General features: G+C 33.1%; 1 protein-coding gene and 3 long non-coding RNA genes across 5 annotated transcripts; 3 read left to right on the forward strand and 1 right to left on the reverse strand.

Moving 5' to 3' along the window:
* The first annotated feature begins 395 nt into the window (after positions 1-395).
* On the forward strand, positions 396-15,734 carry LOC148788928 (putative beta-D-xylosidase 7). Its single transcript, XM_088877518.1, has 5 exons — positions 396-866; positions 1,731-2,027; positions 13,727-13,896; positions 14,575-14,672; positions 15,541-15,734. The coding sequence occupies exons 1-5, from the start codon at positions 462-464 to the stop codon at positions 15,732-15,734; spliced, it is 1,164 nt and encodes a 387-aa protein (XP_088733644.1). The 5' UTR covers positions 396-461.
* On the reverse strand, positions 3,990-5,528 carry LOC148788929 (uncharacterized). The gene is made up of 3 exons (XR_016063972.1): positions 5,388-5,528; positions 4,692-5,303; positions 3,990-4,105 (listed from the first exon to the last, which is right to left on the reverse strand). It is a non-coding gene; the product is annotated as an uncharacterized LOC148788929 (long non-coding RNA).
* Positions 7,763-10,441, forward strand: LOC105155527 (uncharacterized). Of its 2 annotated transcripts, XR_016063970.1 has the most exons (4): positions 7,763-8,793; positions 8,875-9,081; positions 9,174-9,606; positions 9,689-10,441. It is a non-coding gene; the product is annotated as an uncharacterized LOC105155527 (long non-coding RNA). The 2 variants fall into 2 exon arrangements; XR_016063969.1 differs by having other exon boundaries at positions 7,764-9,081.
* Positions 15,735-16,482: 748 nt separating the features above from the next.
* Positions 16,483-17,807, forward strand: LOC148788930 (uncharacterized). Its single transcript, XR_016063971.1, has 2 exons — positions 16,483-17,271; positions 17,344-17,807. It is a non-coding gene; the product is annotated as an uncharacterized LOC148788930 (long non-coding RNA).
* Positions 17,808-18,466: the final 659 nt, after the last annotated feature.

Below are 18,466 nucleotides of genomic sequence, written 5' to 3' on the forward strand. Positions count from 1 at the left end.
TTTAGATAGTTAGCTGGACATCACTTCTTTATTCTTGTTGAAATTTTTAAAAAAATAAAATAAATATTTGCAAAAGTATATAAAAAAATTTAGGGTTGGTAAAATAAATAATATGTAGAAAATATTAGTTCATAAAAATATTTTACAAAATTTTAGAAAGTATATAAAATTATAATTCAGAATCCAAATGGACATTTTGTTTAATTCACCATAAAAATTAAATGAAAATCTAATAAAAGCTAATTAAATGGGTTTATTGTTGGACGAATTTTAAAATAAAAAAATATTTTTAATTTTTTAAATAATAAAAAATATATCTATAATTATATGGTAGGTGTAACTATTAATTATATTAATTAATTGTTATGAAGCATACCTTTACTTGCTTGATGCACTTCACATATATTCCCAACACCCACAAATCATCTTACTCACACAGCCATTCACCCATCCTCCCTACAATGGAACTCCATTTCCCCATCCCAACTCTCTTCACACTCCTCCTCACAGCAATCCACCTCCTCCGCGCCGACTCCACTCAGCCGCCGTTCTCGTGCGACTCATCCGACCCGCAAACGCACTCATTCCCATTCTGCCGAACCGCTCTGCCCATCCACCAAAGAGCACGGGACCTTGTGTCCCGCCTCACGCTGGACGAGAAGATTTCTCAGCTCGTTAACTCGGCCCCGGCCATCCCGCGGCTCGGCGTCCCCGCCTACGAGTGGTGGTCGGAGGCCTTGCACGGCGTCTCCGGTTACGGGCGCGGCATTACTTTCGGCGGTCGAATTTCCGGCGCCACCAGCTTCCCACAAGTCATCCTCTCCGCTTCCACCTTTGATTCTCATCTCTGGTACCGCATTGGTCAGGTAAAGCCGATACGCATACGTATTACACTTGTAACCTCACCGTATATTATATATAATTTATTAATAATTACATTTATTCACATAAATTATTCTCGTATTTTGTGTATTTACAAAAATTATTTTACAGTAAAAAATGAAAAGTAGTTTATGTAACGTTGTTGATATTCGTATATTTATAATTTTTAAAAAAAATAGGTTATTTATTTAAATGATGTTGACGTTCTTATGAATGTACGTATAATTTTTCAAAAAGAGTGTACAATTTATACAAATAAATCATATATAAGGAATTATATATGTAATTATCTCTATAATTTATTGATCTCAATTCTACTTAAATTATGGTTTTTGGAATTATCTATACAATTATAAAAGAAAATATTCTATTCTACTAGTTTTTGAATATTCAAATTAAAGTTTTATTTTATCTCTTTCTTTTAAATTTTTTTTTCAAATTAGTCATTTTAATATTTTTTAATAATTTTATAATTATATATTGTCTTTTAAACTCACTACTCCACAATTGTCTCTCATCTTATTTCTCCATATTTATTACAATTTATAATTATAATTTATTCATTTCACAATTTTTTTTTATAATCTTATATCAAAATTATTTTTATATATTTGCGGGAATCGCGTGTGACAACAATTATTGTTTTACTTTTGTCTTGAAACATTTCAAATTTTTACTATTATTTAATTTATAATTTATTTCGAACACAAAAATAGAAATCATGGAAAAAACTCTTATTTTTTTATACGTTTTGATAAAATTATGTAATTATAAATATAAATATATGAATAAAAAGAATAAATATTTAATTTTAATTTTTGGGTTTTTCTTTTAAAAATAAATAATAGGCAATTGGAAAAGAGGCAAGAGGAGTGTACAATGAAGGGCAAGCAAAGGGGATGACATTTTGGGCACCCAACATAAATATATACAGAGACCCAAGGTGGGGCAGAGGGCAGGAGACACCTGGCGAAGACCCATTGGTTGCGGGTAGGTATTCGGTGGCGTTTGTGAGGGGAATTCAAGGGGACAGGTACAATGGCGGGCAGACCGGTCATCTTCTGGCCTCTGCTTGCTGCAAACACTTCACTGCTTATGATTTGGACAACTGGAAGGGCTTCAATCGCCTCGGCTTTGATGCTAAGGTTAGTAGACAAAATACAAGCAATCATATGGTGATATTTTAAATGAGCAAATTATCTCTTTATGAAAAAATAAATAATAATTTATCTCTCTATATTTTTTAAAATACAATAATTTATTTCTATAAGTTTTTTAAAATAAAGCAATTTACCTTTCTGTATAAGGAGGTAAATTTGATTCATTTTTAAAAATCATAAAAGGTAAATTGTTATAATTTTTTCATAGGGGTAATGTGCTCATTTTCAATATCACAGGGGATAAATGACTACTCATCCCTAACGTAGAATTACAAGAGACTCTTTTAAAATTTATTATAATTATAAATACATTTTGAATGTTTGAAAAATTATAAATATCTCCTACAATGAGTATTTGTAATTGTAATTTCAGAGAGGTATTTATAATTTTTTTAAATAATAAGCGTGTATTTATAATTATGATAAATTTTTGGAGAGCCCCTTGTAATTTACCCTTTATATCAACTGAATTGCACATTATCATCCGAATTATAATTATTATTTTTATTTAAATTGATCATTTCGAACACGAATTCATCCAGAAAAATAAAAATAAAAATAAAATATGAAATTGATGTTTTTATCATTAAGAAATACCATGTGATCACTTTTCGATGGAATTTTTCATCTAATTTGAGATGCCAAAGTGTAAATCTCTTGTAGTTGATTATAATCTTTATTATTAAAAATTAAAAAATACATGACAATTATTTAATTACTGGATATACAAAAAAAATATTAAAATAAATAAATACACATATATTGATGAAATTAGATTTTACGATACGATAATTATGAAATTTTAATTTCGCTATCATTGTTAGATTTGCATTGATTTGGTACTCTGTATTAAATGTTTGTACCGAGTGGACTAAGGGATAGTTACACTCTCATCCATCGATGTTTGGTATAATTTATACGTAATTTTTTTATAATTTAAAAAATTATATTTAATATTCTTGAAGTTTGCATTCGTATAATAAATAAATTTTTTCATTAATCGAAAATTATCGAATTTGATGATATTAACAAAAAATTGGATAAAAGTTCATATTGATCAGAATTATCCTTATACATCTTTACACGTTAATACATGTGAGAAATTATATCTTCACTTTTGTTTGGCATTCAACAAATCAGTAATTAGTCAAGTGATGATAAATATCAATTTTTATTTAATTTTTTTTATTAATATCAATAAATTTAATTAATTTTAACTAATAAATAAACATATTTGTTAAATAAAAATAAATTTTAAGAATATTAATTTTTTAAATAATAGAGAATTTATTTGTAATTATATCAAATATTTTACTATGAGAAACATCCCATGTATTAATCACTAGAATTGACATTTTGGGCAATTGGTAAGGCCGACAATCACGGCGCACCCTAATTTAATAGTTTATTTTTGTATTTTATTATATATATATATATAATTGAAAAGTATCCTTTTAATATTTTTAATTATTTGATTTATTAATTTATTTTAATTATTTTATTAATCTCTATTTTTCTCGCTCTTTCTTTCTCTTCTCGAGTCCTCATTTTCTCTATTTTCAATTTTCACATCCCTTTTTTCTTTAAAAAAAAAAAAAAGAAAGAAAGAAAGAGCAACGCGACTACCTAAATTTTTTAGTTTCGCCGTAACATGATCGTGTTTTAATTTTTAAACAGTAATTAGTGCGAAAAAGTATTTATTTATATACGTTCTCATTGAAAATATATTGATCTGACATGACAGTTCACAATTTCATTAACTAATGCAAATATATTTTTATTTTGTACGAAAATTTATATAAAATTAAAAACGCATATTTTTCACTAAAAATAAGAATACAAACTTAAGCTCTTCAAAATTCAGAATTAATTTTTTTTATTTGAAATAATTTCATAGTTATTAATATTTTTGTATAAATAAGAGGATAAATAGTAATTAATTCCTTAGATTAATTGTGGAAGTTCCAAGGACTGTTCTCATTCAATTTTCTCTGAACAATTTGTCCAAAGAATCCATTTCTTGATATTGGAGCCTGCCAGCCTTCCTTCCTTCTTTCCTTCTCCTGTCAACGTTATTACAAAATAATTGAAGGACAGTTGTCAGAGCTCCTTTATTGAACTTGTCTAAAGGTGCAGGCTTGTCTTGTTACATCAAAAGTCTCAAAATTACTTTATCATTAAAATAAAAGGATAATAATAATAGTAATGGACCTCCATTGATATTATGGTTTGTTTAATTCGATTGAAAAGTATGTGGAGTTAATTAAGTTTTTATTATAAAAAAAAATTATATTATTATAATTTTTTTTAAATAAGTAATAAAATTATGACGAGTCGTAATTTGTCAATAAAATATAGGAAAAAATTACAAAAAAACTGAAGTCGGGATTCTAAATCCCAACTCCAAGTTGGGATTCTAAATCTCGACTTGGGTATTTTTTGCCATTTTTATTTCGTTTAAATAAATTTATATAATTTAATTTATATATAATTAATTTTAACAACATACTAAATCCAAAAAATAATAAAATTAACATTGCATTAACTTAAAAAATTATAATTAAGGGTACAAATGTAATAGTTATTTATTTTGTACAATTGTAAAAAATTACATTAAACTATATAATTACAAATATAAAAAATGTCAACCTGTTCCACAATTTCGTCTGTGGCGTTGACGTCGAGGTCTTCTTATTTCCTCGCCCACATTTTGAACTGGCTCATTTTGCGTCTCATTTTTTCATCACCATCAAACCGACTTGATGTTGTTGCGGAACTTGACTCCACATTGTCACGATATGCACCAAATGATGGAAATGAAATTGGTGAGATATTATATCCTTGTGTATATGGTTGATTAATACCAAAATCAAGGTCAAGAGAATAATCTTGTGTTTGGTTTGACATATATGAAGTCTATTGAAACCAATCACCTTGAGACGGTTGAGACATATAATAATCTTGAGGCGGTTGAGGTACGTAATAATCTTGAGGTGGATATACTGTAGAAGGACCAGCTATATCCACCCCAATATCATGACGTTCAACTGAACCAGTTGACATTCGGCTAGAACTTCTTCTTTGCCTGTGGGATGTTGTGCGAGCATCATCGAATGGAGAAGCAATTTGTTGTGGCTGTTGAGTTATAACTTCCTTGATAATATGTAACTCATGTTCAAATCTATCCACCAATTGACTATATCTTTCGATATTTGGTGGTCTAGATCGACATAAAGTTTCAAGGGCATTCACCTCATTTGTCTGAAAAGTGTAGAAAAATAATGAGCCTTGTGTTGATAAAAAATATATATATAATAAAATATGAAATATTATATAACAACGTACCACAACTTGCAACATAGGTGTTTCTCCAAGTTGGTACTTGCTTTCCACACGTCTATCAGTAGATGACGACACGAAATTTCTTGTTATGTTGTAGTACCATTCCCAATAACCTCGTTTTGTTTCCCTTCTATTGGAAATCAATGGCCTAAGTACAATCGTGTCATATCGTCTTTGCCATATAGTGATATATTGTATGTGTTGTAGGAACCAATCTGTGCCCGCGTGATTTTTACGGGAAATCTGATGGAGGCTCATATCACGGGTATCCGTCGATTCTGGTACATTTTGCCTCATCCCGAATTGACGAACAACCCGTTCGGGACGATGCATTTCAACTATTGCGTAGAATATCAATGGAACGGATGACCTCCACAACTGGAGGTTCAATTCATCGGCCTAAGCCATAATGACATCCGAGTCCATGTCATATGGCTGCCGTATGAACTATAATAAATACAAATATGTAAATTAATACGAATTTAATTCACGGTATAAATCTACGAATAATATTAAAAATAAGTTACCTGATCCTCCTGTATCTTATCCAATATTTCTCGTATGACTCGGACAGTTCCTCGAACTGTAGTGGTGAAAGTGTGCTGACAATTCCAAGTAACACCATATGGTGCTGCTGGGAGCCAGCGATTGTTGTCCATTTGAATTTGGCCCACAAATAGCCGTTGGGCACCAAGTTCAGGACAAAGTGGCGTAATCTGTGACCATGCCCAAATCTACACGAACAATATAAATATGTGTTATTAATGAATATTAATAGCAAAAAAAATGTGTAAGAGTTTTTAAGTCAATTTTACCTGTAGCAATTGCAGCGCCCCACCAATTGCCGCTTTGCCTTTTGTGCTGGCATTGCATAATTCGCGATATAAAAATGCCAGCACAGCACTCTCCCAACTATAGTTCCTCGCGATTTTTATATCTTCTAATTTTGAGAGATATAGTAATGAGACATAGTTACCTGAGGAATCTGGGCACATCAATCCCCCAAATAGAAGTAATGCAACGGCATGTGCGTACTGGACGACGACAGTTTGGGGAGTATTATAAGTGATTTCGACCGCCGCCAAATGAGATGTAATTGCGGATGTCTGTAGTCTCAAGTCCTTCAACACATTTGCATCCGTGCTAAAGCCTATGTAAGTAACGCAATATTCTTGCCATTATTGTGTTGTGCGGTCGAGATCAATTCCAATCACCGGCTCGTCGTCTATTGGGAGTGCCCATATTATTTGTATATCTTATAGGATAATTATGGCTTCCCTACACGAAAATGAAAAGTGTGTGTCTCCGATGACCACCTTTCCACTAATGCAGTAATGGGGTGTTGATTTAATTGAAGGCGTCCTCACCTGTAAACATCATAAAATCCTATTTGGTGTAGGATTTCTTGTACACGCTCGAACATATTATTTTGGTGAAAATGACTTCAAAAGCTACCATCCGCTCGCCGTGAAATTAGTACTGCATCTAGGTCACCTTCTGGAATATCGTCGGACCTATGTTGGGCTTGTTGAGATAAAACAGTCCCGTCACGAGGTCCATATACAGAACGTCTATCCATTTGTACGAAAAATAAATTGAAAATAATCTCATAATAGCTGTAGTTGAATGTAGTGAAAAACTTGAAAGATGAGAGTTATGAATGCAGAGAATGTCCAAAACCCTTCCTCCGTCAAATTTATAATGATTGATGGGGGTGGGTGAAATTTTTTTGTTTAAATTTAAAAAAAATTAAAATCTGGCCGCGGCCAGCCTTAATCAAGGGCTGGCACGTTGCCAGCCCTCATTAAAGGAGGGTTGGCAGCTGCCAGCCCTGTAATCAAAGCTGCCAGCCCTTTTGTGTATATAATATATTACAAATATTATTTATATTATATAATATATTATGAATATTATTTATATTATATAATATATACATATATTATATATACATAAATTATATATATAATATAATATATATATTAATTGAGACGACTGGCACGTACTAGCCTTATTAAAGACTTGTAGGTCGCGTACCAGCCTTTAATAAAGGCTGGTAGGTCGCATATTCCATCCTTGGTACGGGACCTACCAGCCTTTATTAAAGGCTGGTACACGACCTACCAGCCTTTAATAAGGCTGGTACGTGCCAACCGTCTCAGTTAATATATATATTATATGTATATATATATAATATATACACATATATCATATATATATAAACATATATACAAAATATATATATTTATATCTATCATATATATAAATATATATTATACAAATATATATTATATATATAATATATATACACATATATTATATATACATATATTATATATATAATATATGTGTGTATATATATATACACAAAAGGGCTGGCAATTGCCAGCCCTCCTTTAATGAGGGTTGGCAGCGCCAGCCTTTGAGCACGGCTGGTTCGCGGCCAGCCTTAGTTTTAAGACTGGCCGCGACCAGATTTTAATTTTTTTAAATTTAAAAAAAAAATTCACCCACCCCCATCTACCATTATAAATTTGACGGAGGAAGGGTGTTGGACATCACTGCATTCATAACTCTCATCTTTCAAGTTTTTCACTACATTCAACTGCAGCTATTGTGAGGTTATTTTCAATTTATTTTTCATAAAAATGGATAGACGTTCTATATATGGACCTCGTAATGAGATTGTTTTATCTCAACAAGCCCAACATAGGTCTGACGATATTCCGAAAAGTGACCTAGATGCAGTACTAATTTCACGGCGTGCGGATGGTAGCTTTTGAAGTCATTTTCACCAAAATAATATGTCCGAGCGTGTACAAGAAATTCTATACTAAATAGGATTTTATGGAGTTTACAGGTGAGGATGCCTTCAATTAAATCAACACCTCATCACTGCATTAGTGGAGAGGTGGCGATCGAAGACGCACACTTTTCATTTTCGTGTAGGGGAAGCCACAATTATCCTACAAGATATACAATAATATGGGCACTCCCAATAGACGGTGAGCCGGTGACTGGAATTGATCTCGACCGCACAACACAACAATGGTAAGAATATTGCCTTACTTACATAGGCTTTAGCCCGGATGCAAATGTGTTGAAGGGCTCGAGACTACAGACATCCGCAATTACATCTCATTTGGCGACGGTCGAAATCACTTATAATACTCCCCATGCTGTCGTCGTCCAGTACACACGTGTCGTTGCATTACTTCTATTTGTGGGATTGACGTGCCCAAATTTCTTAGGTAACTATGTCTCATTACTATATCTCTCAAAATTAGAAGATATAGAAACCACGAGGAACTATAATTGGGGGAGTGCTGTGCTGACATGTTTATATCGCGAATTATGCAATGCCAGCACAAAAGGCAAAGCGGCAATTGGTGGGGCGCTGCAATTGCTACAGGTAAAATTGACTTAAAAACTCTTATATATTTTTTTTGCTATTAATATTCATTAATAACACATATTTGTATTGTTCGTGTAGATTTGGGCATGATCACGGATTACGCCACTTTGTCCTGGGCTTGGTGCCCAATGGTTATTTATGGGCCAAGTCCAAATGGACAGCAATCGCTGGCTCCCAATAGCACCATATGGTGCTACTTGGAATTGTCAGCACACTTTCACCACTACAGTTCGGGGAACTGTCCGAGTCATACGAGAAATATTGGATGAGATGCAGGCTGATTAGGTAACTTATTTTTAATATTATTTGTATATTTATACCGTGAATTAAATTCGTATTAATTTACATCTTTGTATTTATTACAATTCATATGGCAGCTGTATCACATGGACTCGGATGTCATTATGGCTTACGCCGATAAATTGAACCCTCAGTTGTGGAGGTTATCCGTTCCATTGATATTCTACGCAATAGTTGAAATGCATCGTCCCGAACGGGTTGTTCGCCAATTCAGGATGAGGCAGAATGTACCAGAATCGACGGATAGCCGTGATATGAGCCTCCATCAGATTTCCCGTAAAAATCACGCGGGCGCAGATTGGTCCCTACAACACATACAATATATCACTAGATGGCAAAAACGATATGACACAGTTGTACATAGGCCACTCATTTCCAATAGAAGGGAAACAGAACGAGGTTATTGGGAATGATACTACAACATAACAAGAAATTTCGTGTCGTCATCTACTGATAGACGTGTGGAAAGCGGGGTACCAACCTGGAGAAGCACCTATGTTGCAAGTTGTGGTACGTTGTTATATAATATTATATATTTTATTATATATATTTTTTATCAACACAAGGCTCATTATTTTTCTACACTTTTCAGACAAATGAGGTGAATGCCTTTGAAACTTTATGTCGATCTAGACCACCAAATATCGAAGGATATAGTCAATTAGTGGATAGATTTGAACATGGGTTACATATTATCAAGGAAGTTATAACCCAACAGCCACAACAAATTGTTTCTCCATCCGATGATGCTCCCACAACATCCCACAGGCAAAGAAGAAGTTCTAGCCGAATGTCAACTAGTTCAGTTGAATGTCATGATATTGGGGTGGATATAGCTGGTCCTTCTACAGTATATCCACCTCAAGATTATTACGTACCTCAACCGCCTCAAGATTATTATATGCCTCAACCGTCTCAAGGTGGTTGGTTTCAATAGACTCCATATATGTCAAACCAAACACAAGATTATTCTCTTGACCTTGATTTTGGTATTAATCAACCATATACACAAAGATATAATATTTCACCAATTCCATTTCCATCATTTGGTGCATATCATGACAATATGGAGTCAAGTTCCGCAACAACATCAAGTCGATTTGGTGGTGATGAAAATGAGGCGCAAAATGAGCCAGCTCAAAATGTGGGCGAGAAAATAAGAAAACCTCGATGTCAACGCCACAGACGGAATTGTGGAACAGGTTGATATTTTTTATATTTGTAATTGTATAGTTTAATGTAATTTTTTACAATTATACAAAATAAATAACTATTACATTTGTACCCTTAATTGTAATTTTTTAAGTTAATGCAATGTTAATTTTATTATTTTTTGGATTTAGTATGTTGTTAAAATTAATTATATATAAATTAAATTATATAAATTTATTTAAACAAAAAAAGGCAAAAATTACCCAAGTCGAGATTTAGAATCCCGAGTTCAGCTCTTTTGCAATTTTTCCCTGTATTTTATTGACGAAATCGCGACTCGTCATAATTTTATTACTTATTTAAAAAAAATTATAATAATATAATTTTTTTATAATAAAAAATTAATTAACTCAAAGTATGTGTATAATAAAAATAAAAATAGATGTATTATAAAAATATTGGTGTTTGAAAACATAATTGGGGAGAAAGTAAAATTGGATGTATATGATATTATTTAAACCCTTTTTATAGAAGGTAATGTTATTATAGGGGTAGATACAAAATGAATTATTCAAAAGTGGAAAAATTATTGTTGGTAATGGTTGGGGTTCCGGTCAGATGAAAAGTTTTTTAAACATTCAAGAATAAAACTCATAGTCTTACATGACTGGTTGCTTGGCAATACGTATGACGATGATAGTGCATTGGAGGATGTATTACAATAGGCACGTATATGTACTATGTGCAATATTGATGGGATATTGTGCCCCGATACTATGGGTACTACCATCTTGTTATTGTATTTACAACATATGGAGGATATTCATGAGAGTAGTACCTCAAACTAGGGTACAACAATGTTGGACTATCTGTATCGAGAATTACTTATGGCATCATGAGGAAAAATCAATATTAACGGTGCAATGCAGTTATTACAAATATGGGTATGATCACGTATCATAACACTTGCACCAATTTTCTCAAATAATATGTCATATTTGCTGCCAATTGATGACGAAAACACCCTACCTATTCCTACATATGTTGCACAATATATTTTATTAATAATTATAAAGATATCTCGTGATATATAATATTAACTTAAATGTATTGATATAAATTTATTTTTATATGGTCGTATCATATATCCAACACACATACAATTTACAATGCCCTCCATATTATTAGGAATAAGTTGGACCATATAAAAGAAAATGAGGTATGTTAGGCTAATATTTTTTGACATATAGATGCTAATATATTGATCAAGTCGTATGATGTTGTAGTTTATTTGAACACTATATGATGGTGACGCACCTGAAAGTTCGTTCACTGCCGTTTTATGCAACTCGCACACTATGGAATATAAGATGTCCGTTGATTCGCTATGCGATTGTGGAGATGCTGGAACGGGTTCTTCGATAATTTGTCATGGTTCAAGACATTCCCCCAAACCTATTGGTAAGTAAACGACGTTTATATTTAATTGATAAATGGGGACCCATGAGAAAGATTAGGCATATTGTCAGAACCCATTTCGAGTGATTCATCTCCACAATTGCATATGGAATCAATGGACATTTTATATTCCATGGTATGTGAATTGCAAAAAGTGGCAATGAACAAACTTCGGGTATGTCACCATTATATAGTTTCCAAATAAACTACAATATCATACCACTTGATCAATATATTCGAATCTATACATCAAGAAATATATTATATGTCAAAAGATATTAGCCCCACATACCACATTTTCTTTTATACGGTCCAATGAATTCCTAATAATACGGAGGGCACATATGATACCACCACCTAAAAATAAATTTACGTCAATACAATTTAAGTAAACATTATGTATCACGAGATATATTTATAACTATCAATATGCGTATCGTGCAACATATTGAGGGATAGGTAGGATGTTTTTGTCGTCAATCAATGTTGGCAGCAAATCTGACGTATTATTCGAGAAAATCGGTGCAAGTGTTAAGATATGTGACCATGCCCATATTTGTAATAACTGCATTGCATCATTGATATTGATTTTCCCTCGCTGTGATGCCATACACAATTCTCGATACAAATAAACCAATATTGTTCTACCCCTATTTGAGGTACCACCCTCATGAATATCCTCCATATATCTAAATACAATAATGAGACAGTATTACTCGTAGCATCTTGGACATAATATCCTACCAAAGATGCGCATAGCACATATAGGTGCCTTTTGTAATACATCATTCAATGGGTTATCATCGTCATACATGTTGCCAAACAATCAATCATGTAAGACTATGAATTTTATTCTGTAATGTTTAAAAACTTTTCATCTGTCGGAACGCCAACCATTGATGGCATAATTTGCCATAATTTTACTCACAATATTTTCCCTCATTTTTACACCCTCGATTTGAAATTTGCTTGTGTATGTGGTCCTCAACACAAATATAAGCTCACCCTTAAATAACATAAACACAAAATCAGTTATTAAAAATCATGATGAGTGGAGAAGTTAAAAATAATTATTTAATTTATAGAAAAAATAAAAAAATTAACATACCAATAAATTAAAAACACTAATAAAATGCTCTTCAATTATATAATATAGAGTAGTTATTGTAGTACGCGCTATTTATGTGTGTAACTTATTTTTTTTATTTTTATTTAATTATATACAACAAAAAAATTAAATAAATAACTTACTATTAAAGTGATAGTTCATAAAATAACTTTTATTAATTTTACATATGCATGATAGAAAAGTTTAGGGAAATAGTCATTTTGTTTAAGAATTTGAGGTATTTAGTTGATAATATTTTACTCAAATCTTACCCTAGAATTTTTGTTCGATTTTACCCATTTTATATCTAGAGTGAATAGCAATTTACCCCCTGTGATATTAAAAATAATCACATTATCTCCCTATAAAAAAAATATAACAATTTAATCTCCTGTACCTTTTAAAATGAAGCAATTTACCTCCTTATACAGGGAGGTAAATTGCTTCATTTTAAAAATCATAGTGGGGTAAATTGTTGTATTTTAAAAAATATAGGGAGGTATTTTTTCATAAGGGGATAATTTACTCGTTTGCGATATTACAAGGGGGTTGCTTGCATTTTTCCCTTTATATATAAAATAATTAGATCTGATTCGACTCTTATCCATTGGATCTTACATATATTAAAATGAAAAATTAATTACTCAAATCCTACCCGTAGAAAATTGCTGATAACATTTGACATAAATCAACTTAATTCAAGCAATTTAAAATTAAAAATTATAAATTAAAAACACTCTTTAACTTCGACAGAAATTAAAAATTCCAGCAATTATCTTGTTATGCATTTGTAATTATTACTTTTTTTTAATTATTTATGGGTGTATCAAATTATTTTTAATTAATATTTTATCATAATTATGTAAAATTATTGTTTTTTCTTAATTTTTAAAGAAATTATGGTGAACTTAGGTGACAAAGCAAGATTTGGCAGACACATATCAACCTCCCTTTAGAAGTTGCGTTGAAGAAGGGAGAGCGAGTGGGATAATGTGCGCTTACAACCGCGTGAATGGGGTCCCAAACTGTGCTGACTACAACCTCTTGACGAAAACTGCCCGTGGCGAATGGGGTTTCCATGGGTAATTCTCATCATTTTCATGGGTATTTCTGGAAGTATACATTTTTGTTTTCTATAGTTCTTATACATATTACTCGTATATTTTAAATAACCATTAATTGTATTTTTGTGGTTTGAAAAATTACATTTAATGCTCCTGAAGTTTGCTTCCATCTAACAAATAAATCATTTTGATGATTTAATTTTATTGAATTTGTTGATATTAACAAAAAAATCGGATAAAGATTCATATTTATTCTCGATTGACTTATTACTGACTTATTGCAGGTCAAATAAATCTTTTTATGACTAAAGAATCTTATACATCTTTACACGTTAATACATATGTGGAGGTATATCTTCACAGTTACAGGGGTAATTTAGGTAGAAAAAAATTATTTGACCCGCAATAAATTATTAATAAGGCAATAAAGGGTAAACATCAATTTTCATTCAGTTTTTTTATTAATATAAACAAATTCAGTTAATTTTTGAGTAATGAAGGAATCTATTTGTTAGATAGAAGCAAATTTCAGGAATAGTAAATGTAATTTCAAATAACAAGAGATTTACGTGTAATTACACCATACTTCAAGAAAGAGAAATGTAACTATCCCTTTATATAATTACAAATTTTACATTTATGTAGATAAAAGTGGTTAAACTTCTTTTCTATTTTTATTGGTTGGGTATTTATCAGGTACATCACCTCCGATTGCGATGCGGTCCTGACCATTCATGATGATCACAAGTATGCAAGATTACCTGAGGATGCAGTAGCAGATGTACTTAACGCTGGTATGGTTGTTCCTTCCCTTAACTCCCGTTTGAAAAACAAATCAAATTATCGAAATTCCTATGATGATTAAAAAATCCTCGCAACTGATTGGTACATAGGAATAGAATGGAAATAGAACGAACATTCTCAAGTCCATTCCTACATTGTGATTGATATGATCTGCGTCCGAGAATACTTAATCCAATGAGAATTCTTGTTTCTCTAGATAAGGAATTAGCCCTTCCATCTCCTCAACATGGTATTAGCTATTCTCAATACAGTATTAGCTATTTCGTTCATTTTAGATTGTAATTTTAGAGCATGATTGGTAAGTAGGAATGGAATTAAGCGGGAATCGAATGGATCGAGGAGTGGAAAAAAGAAGAAAAATGAATTGCATTATATTCAATAAATTAAAAGGTAATATGACCCGTTTCTTAGTTGATCTCATTAACATAATTAATAATCAGAAAATAATGATTAGTAATAAAATATTTTTTTTTATGAAAAATTCTCTTTAGTAATTTTTTCAAAGCAACGCACTATGTGACATCATTGTATAATACAAAAGTATGATAAAAATCCTCTAACAACTTAGTACTATGTAATTGTGGATTACAATTAAAAAGACATTCCATATAGTGATTATGCATTCCAGTATTGATAAGTTCTCACCGAATAAGGTTTTGTTAAATCAAATCAATCATAGAGTAAGTGTATATAACTTGTTATATGATTGATTACTTTTTCTGTATTATCAATTAGACAACAAATGTATTGAATTTACCATATGATCGGTTAGATTTGGTCGAACCTGATTCGGGCTATCCCGTATTGTATATATGTAGTTAAGAACAAATATGTATCACATGAGACAACAAAATGCAGGCATGGATGTCAATTGTGGCTCCTACTTGAAGAACTACACTAAATCAGCAATTGAGCAGAAGAAACTGTCCGAATCCCAAGTGGACAGAGCCCTCCACAACTTATTCGCTGTCCGAATGAGATTAGGTTTGTTTAACGGGAACCCGAAGCATCAGCTCTTCGACAACATCTGTGACCTCTCCTCGGTCCAGTAGTGCAGTTCCTATTCCCCCATCTGTTGTACTAGGCCCTTCTAAAATCACTAGGTCGGAACCCAACTTAGAAACATCCATCCAGGAAGAACTCCCTACTCATCCTAAATACCAAGAAATGTTAATGATAAGTCCTTAGGCCAATATTACTAGCATTATAAAAATTCCTATTCATCGCATGAAGGAGAGGTATTTTATCCCCATTAGCTATGAAGTTATTGTTCCTAGGTCTTTTGATCGCATGCATCGTCCTCCTCAGGGTTTTTGCACCTTCTCCGTTTTGCATTTTGAGGCTAGTCTGCTTCTCCCTCTAGCTAACATTCTTCTCAACTTAAACCTTTGTGCTATGCAGTTATCTCCCAATTCCATCAATCATATTATTCGTTTCTTCATAATAATGCGGGTTCATCACTTCGAATCCAATTTTGATAATTTTTGGTCTCTGTATTCCTTTACCACCTCTAAGATGTCAGGCGATAGGGGTTTCTTCTACCTGTCTGCTCGTAAAGATTGTCGATTTTTAGATACCCTAAAATCTAACGTTGGCCCTTAGAGGGAAAGGTTCATCATTGTTCAACCACCTCCTGGCCAAGAATGGCCCTTTCGCTGTGATTGGAGTGTCGATAAATCCGAACTTATAATAAAAGCAGGGGGGCTGGAAAGCGATCAGATTAACAGTCTTACCGCTTATCAGTATAACCCTAAAAAGCTTCTAGAAGAAGAAGTTTTGTGGCTCGCCCGTCCCATTTTAGCATCACTCCGAGTTAGGGGTTCTTTAATGATTTCATTATGCTTGCTCTTCCTCAATTTTGTTCCCCTATCTTACCCGTTTTCAAAATTTCAATTATTTCTACAAATAACGTGACAATGAACTCTCGGATCGCTAATCGACTTCGAGCCCTTTTCAGTAGTTCCGCTACTAGAGTTGCTCCAGCTGCTTTTGGGGTAGATACTTCCGCGACCCTCGATCTTAAGCTTCCATCTCATCCCCACCAGCTCCAATGACGATTGAGGTAGCAAGCGGTGATATTCAAACACGCGACCCAGTTCCCGATCCCCCTGTTAATAGCTTATCTATTAGCGTTGGAGTAGGTGATTCGACTAAGGGGGACTCCCCCACTGCTGGAGAGGTAGATGCGGGGCCTAGTGGTTCCAAAAAACATAAAAAAGGAAACACAAGAATCGGAGTAGGGGTCTTCACATAGTCTAGCAAGAGGAGTAGATCTCGATCAGAGAGACGACTGGCGAAGGAGGCTGCTGCTCGGGCTAAGTACGAAAACCTTCATCTCTTGAAGGAGATAACGACCTGGTGGAAAGAGGCTCGTGAGGATCTAAAGGTGGACAATTATCAACTCGCTGAGGTGGTGATAAATTGGTTCCTGACTAGAACGTCTCCAATCGCAGCTCCGTGCTACTCAATAATGTGGGGCAAGACTCGTGGGAGCTATATAACACTTCTTGTTTGCCTCACAATCAAACTACCCTCTTAAAGACCCCACACACTCGGCTAGAAGAGCATCATGCTCATGTTTTCATGCAGGTAATTTGCATGCTTTTCTTCGTTCAATCTTACTTCGTTCCTAGACCCTAATCTTTTATTATCTTCTGTAAGCTGCTGCTTTCACCCGGAGTCTCTCCATGAAGTGAATTGGGTTCCAACGAAGTTAGATCTTAGTTGATCAGAGACAAAACTCCACCTATTGTAGGATGCAAACTCGAAGTGCGTTGAGGTCTCGTCCCAGCCCCCCTCCTCAAGATGATGATAATGATTAGTAGCAATTTGGTGGATCAAAAGACTCTTTTGACCTTGCAACGACAGTTTTCACGAAAGTCATGTGCAATTCAACCTGCTTCTCTTGGGCTTGTGAGCTTTCGGCGGCAAATTTATTCTGGTCAAAAATAGAGTTGGTCTTACTTTAGTCTTATTTCGGACTCAATGATGATGCAAAGTTTACTAAGACTTGTTTGGGATCCACCTTGATTTGTAATTTATTTCCTTCATTTTTATTTTTAGCTTTGTTTAGGATTCGATATTTTGTAAAGGGAGTAGTACTCCCCGTTTTCTAGTTTAGAAAATTCTCCACCTTATGCTTATATATTGAGATGGAAGAGAACCCCGAAAAATACCCCTACCCTGCTCGGGTAGTTTTTAAATTTTTAATATTTATAAAAGCTATCAATTATATCAAATAATACGTCACAAAATTCAAAATACTATCAAATTTTATAACTACAAAAAAATATAAACTATATATTACTATGTAAAATAGATAATCATTTTCGTTGTACATTAATATCTCTAGATTCTTCCCATCCAAACAAGACCATGATACATCTAAAACGCATTTACGTTGAAATCGCTATTCGTCTCTAATGGTCCTGCAATGTGGATAAGCTCAGGGGGGCTCCCACTAGAGCTAAAGTCGTGAATGGAATTTCTCAAGCCACATGCACATTGCTGTCCCGATTTTGTAGTTATATGGAGGCCAATTTTAGTATATGCCTTCAGATATTTTTCTACAAGAGATTACTTCTGAAAGAGGAACCTCTTGATATGGACAATCGTCATTATATTTAATTGCTCGTAGATAAGATGAGAATGCGACTTTAGGCAGGAAGATATCATGGAAGAATAATAGACGTGCTACCGTTCGGCATTATGGATAGACTTTTTGGAGGAATTTTGAGTCCTTGGTTTGGGAGGCAAATAGATGTCTATTTGGGTAAATTATATT

The sequence above is a fragment of the Sesamum indicum genome, linkage group LG2 (assembly GCF_026168435.1).
Source record: "Sesamum indicum cultivar Baizhima isolate 11 linkage group LG2, ASM2616843v1, whole genome shotgun sequence".
Taxonomy (NCBI): Eukaryota; Viridiplantae; Streptophyta; class Magnoliopsida; order Lamiales; family Pedaliaceae; genus Sesamum; species Sesamum indicum.

What these genes read in the sequence shown, in the direction of transcription:
- LOC148788928 (XM_088877518.1), top strand. Translation starts at nt 462, where the DNA reads ATGGAACTCCATTTCCCCATCCCAACTCTCTTCACACTCCTCCTCACA. An exon ending in GCCTCGGCTTTGATGCTAAG is followed by an intron (nt 2,028 to 13,726) that starts GTTAGTAGACAA and finishes TGGTGAACTTAG; the next exon opens with GTGACAAAGCAAGATTTGGC. An exon ending in GGCGAATGGGGTTTCCATGG is followed by an intron (nt 13,897 to 14,574) that starts GTAATTCTCATC and finishes GGTATTTATCAG; the next exon opens with GTACATCACCTCCGATTGCG.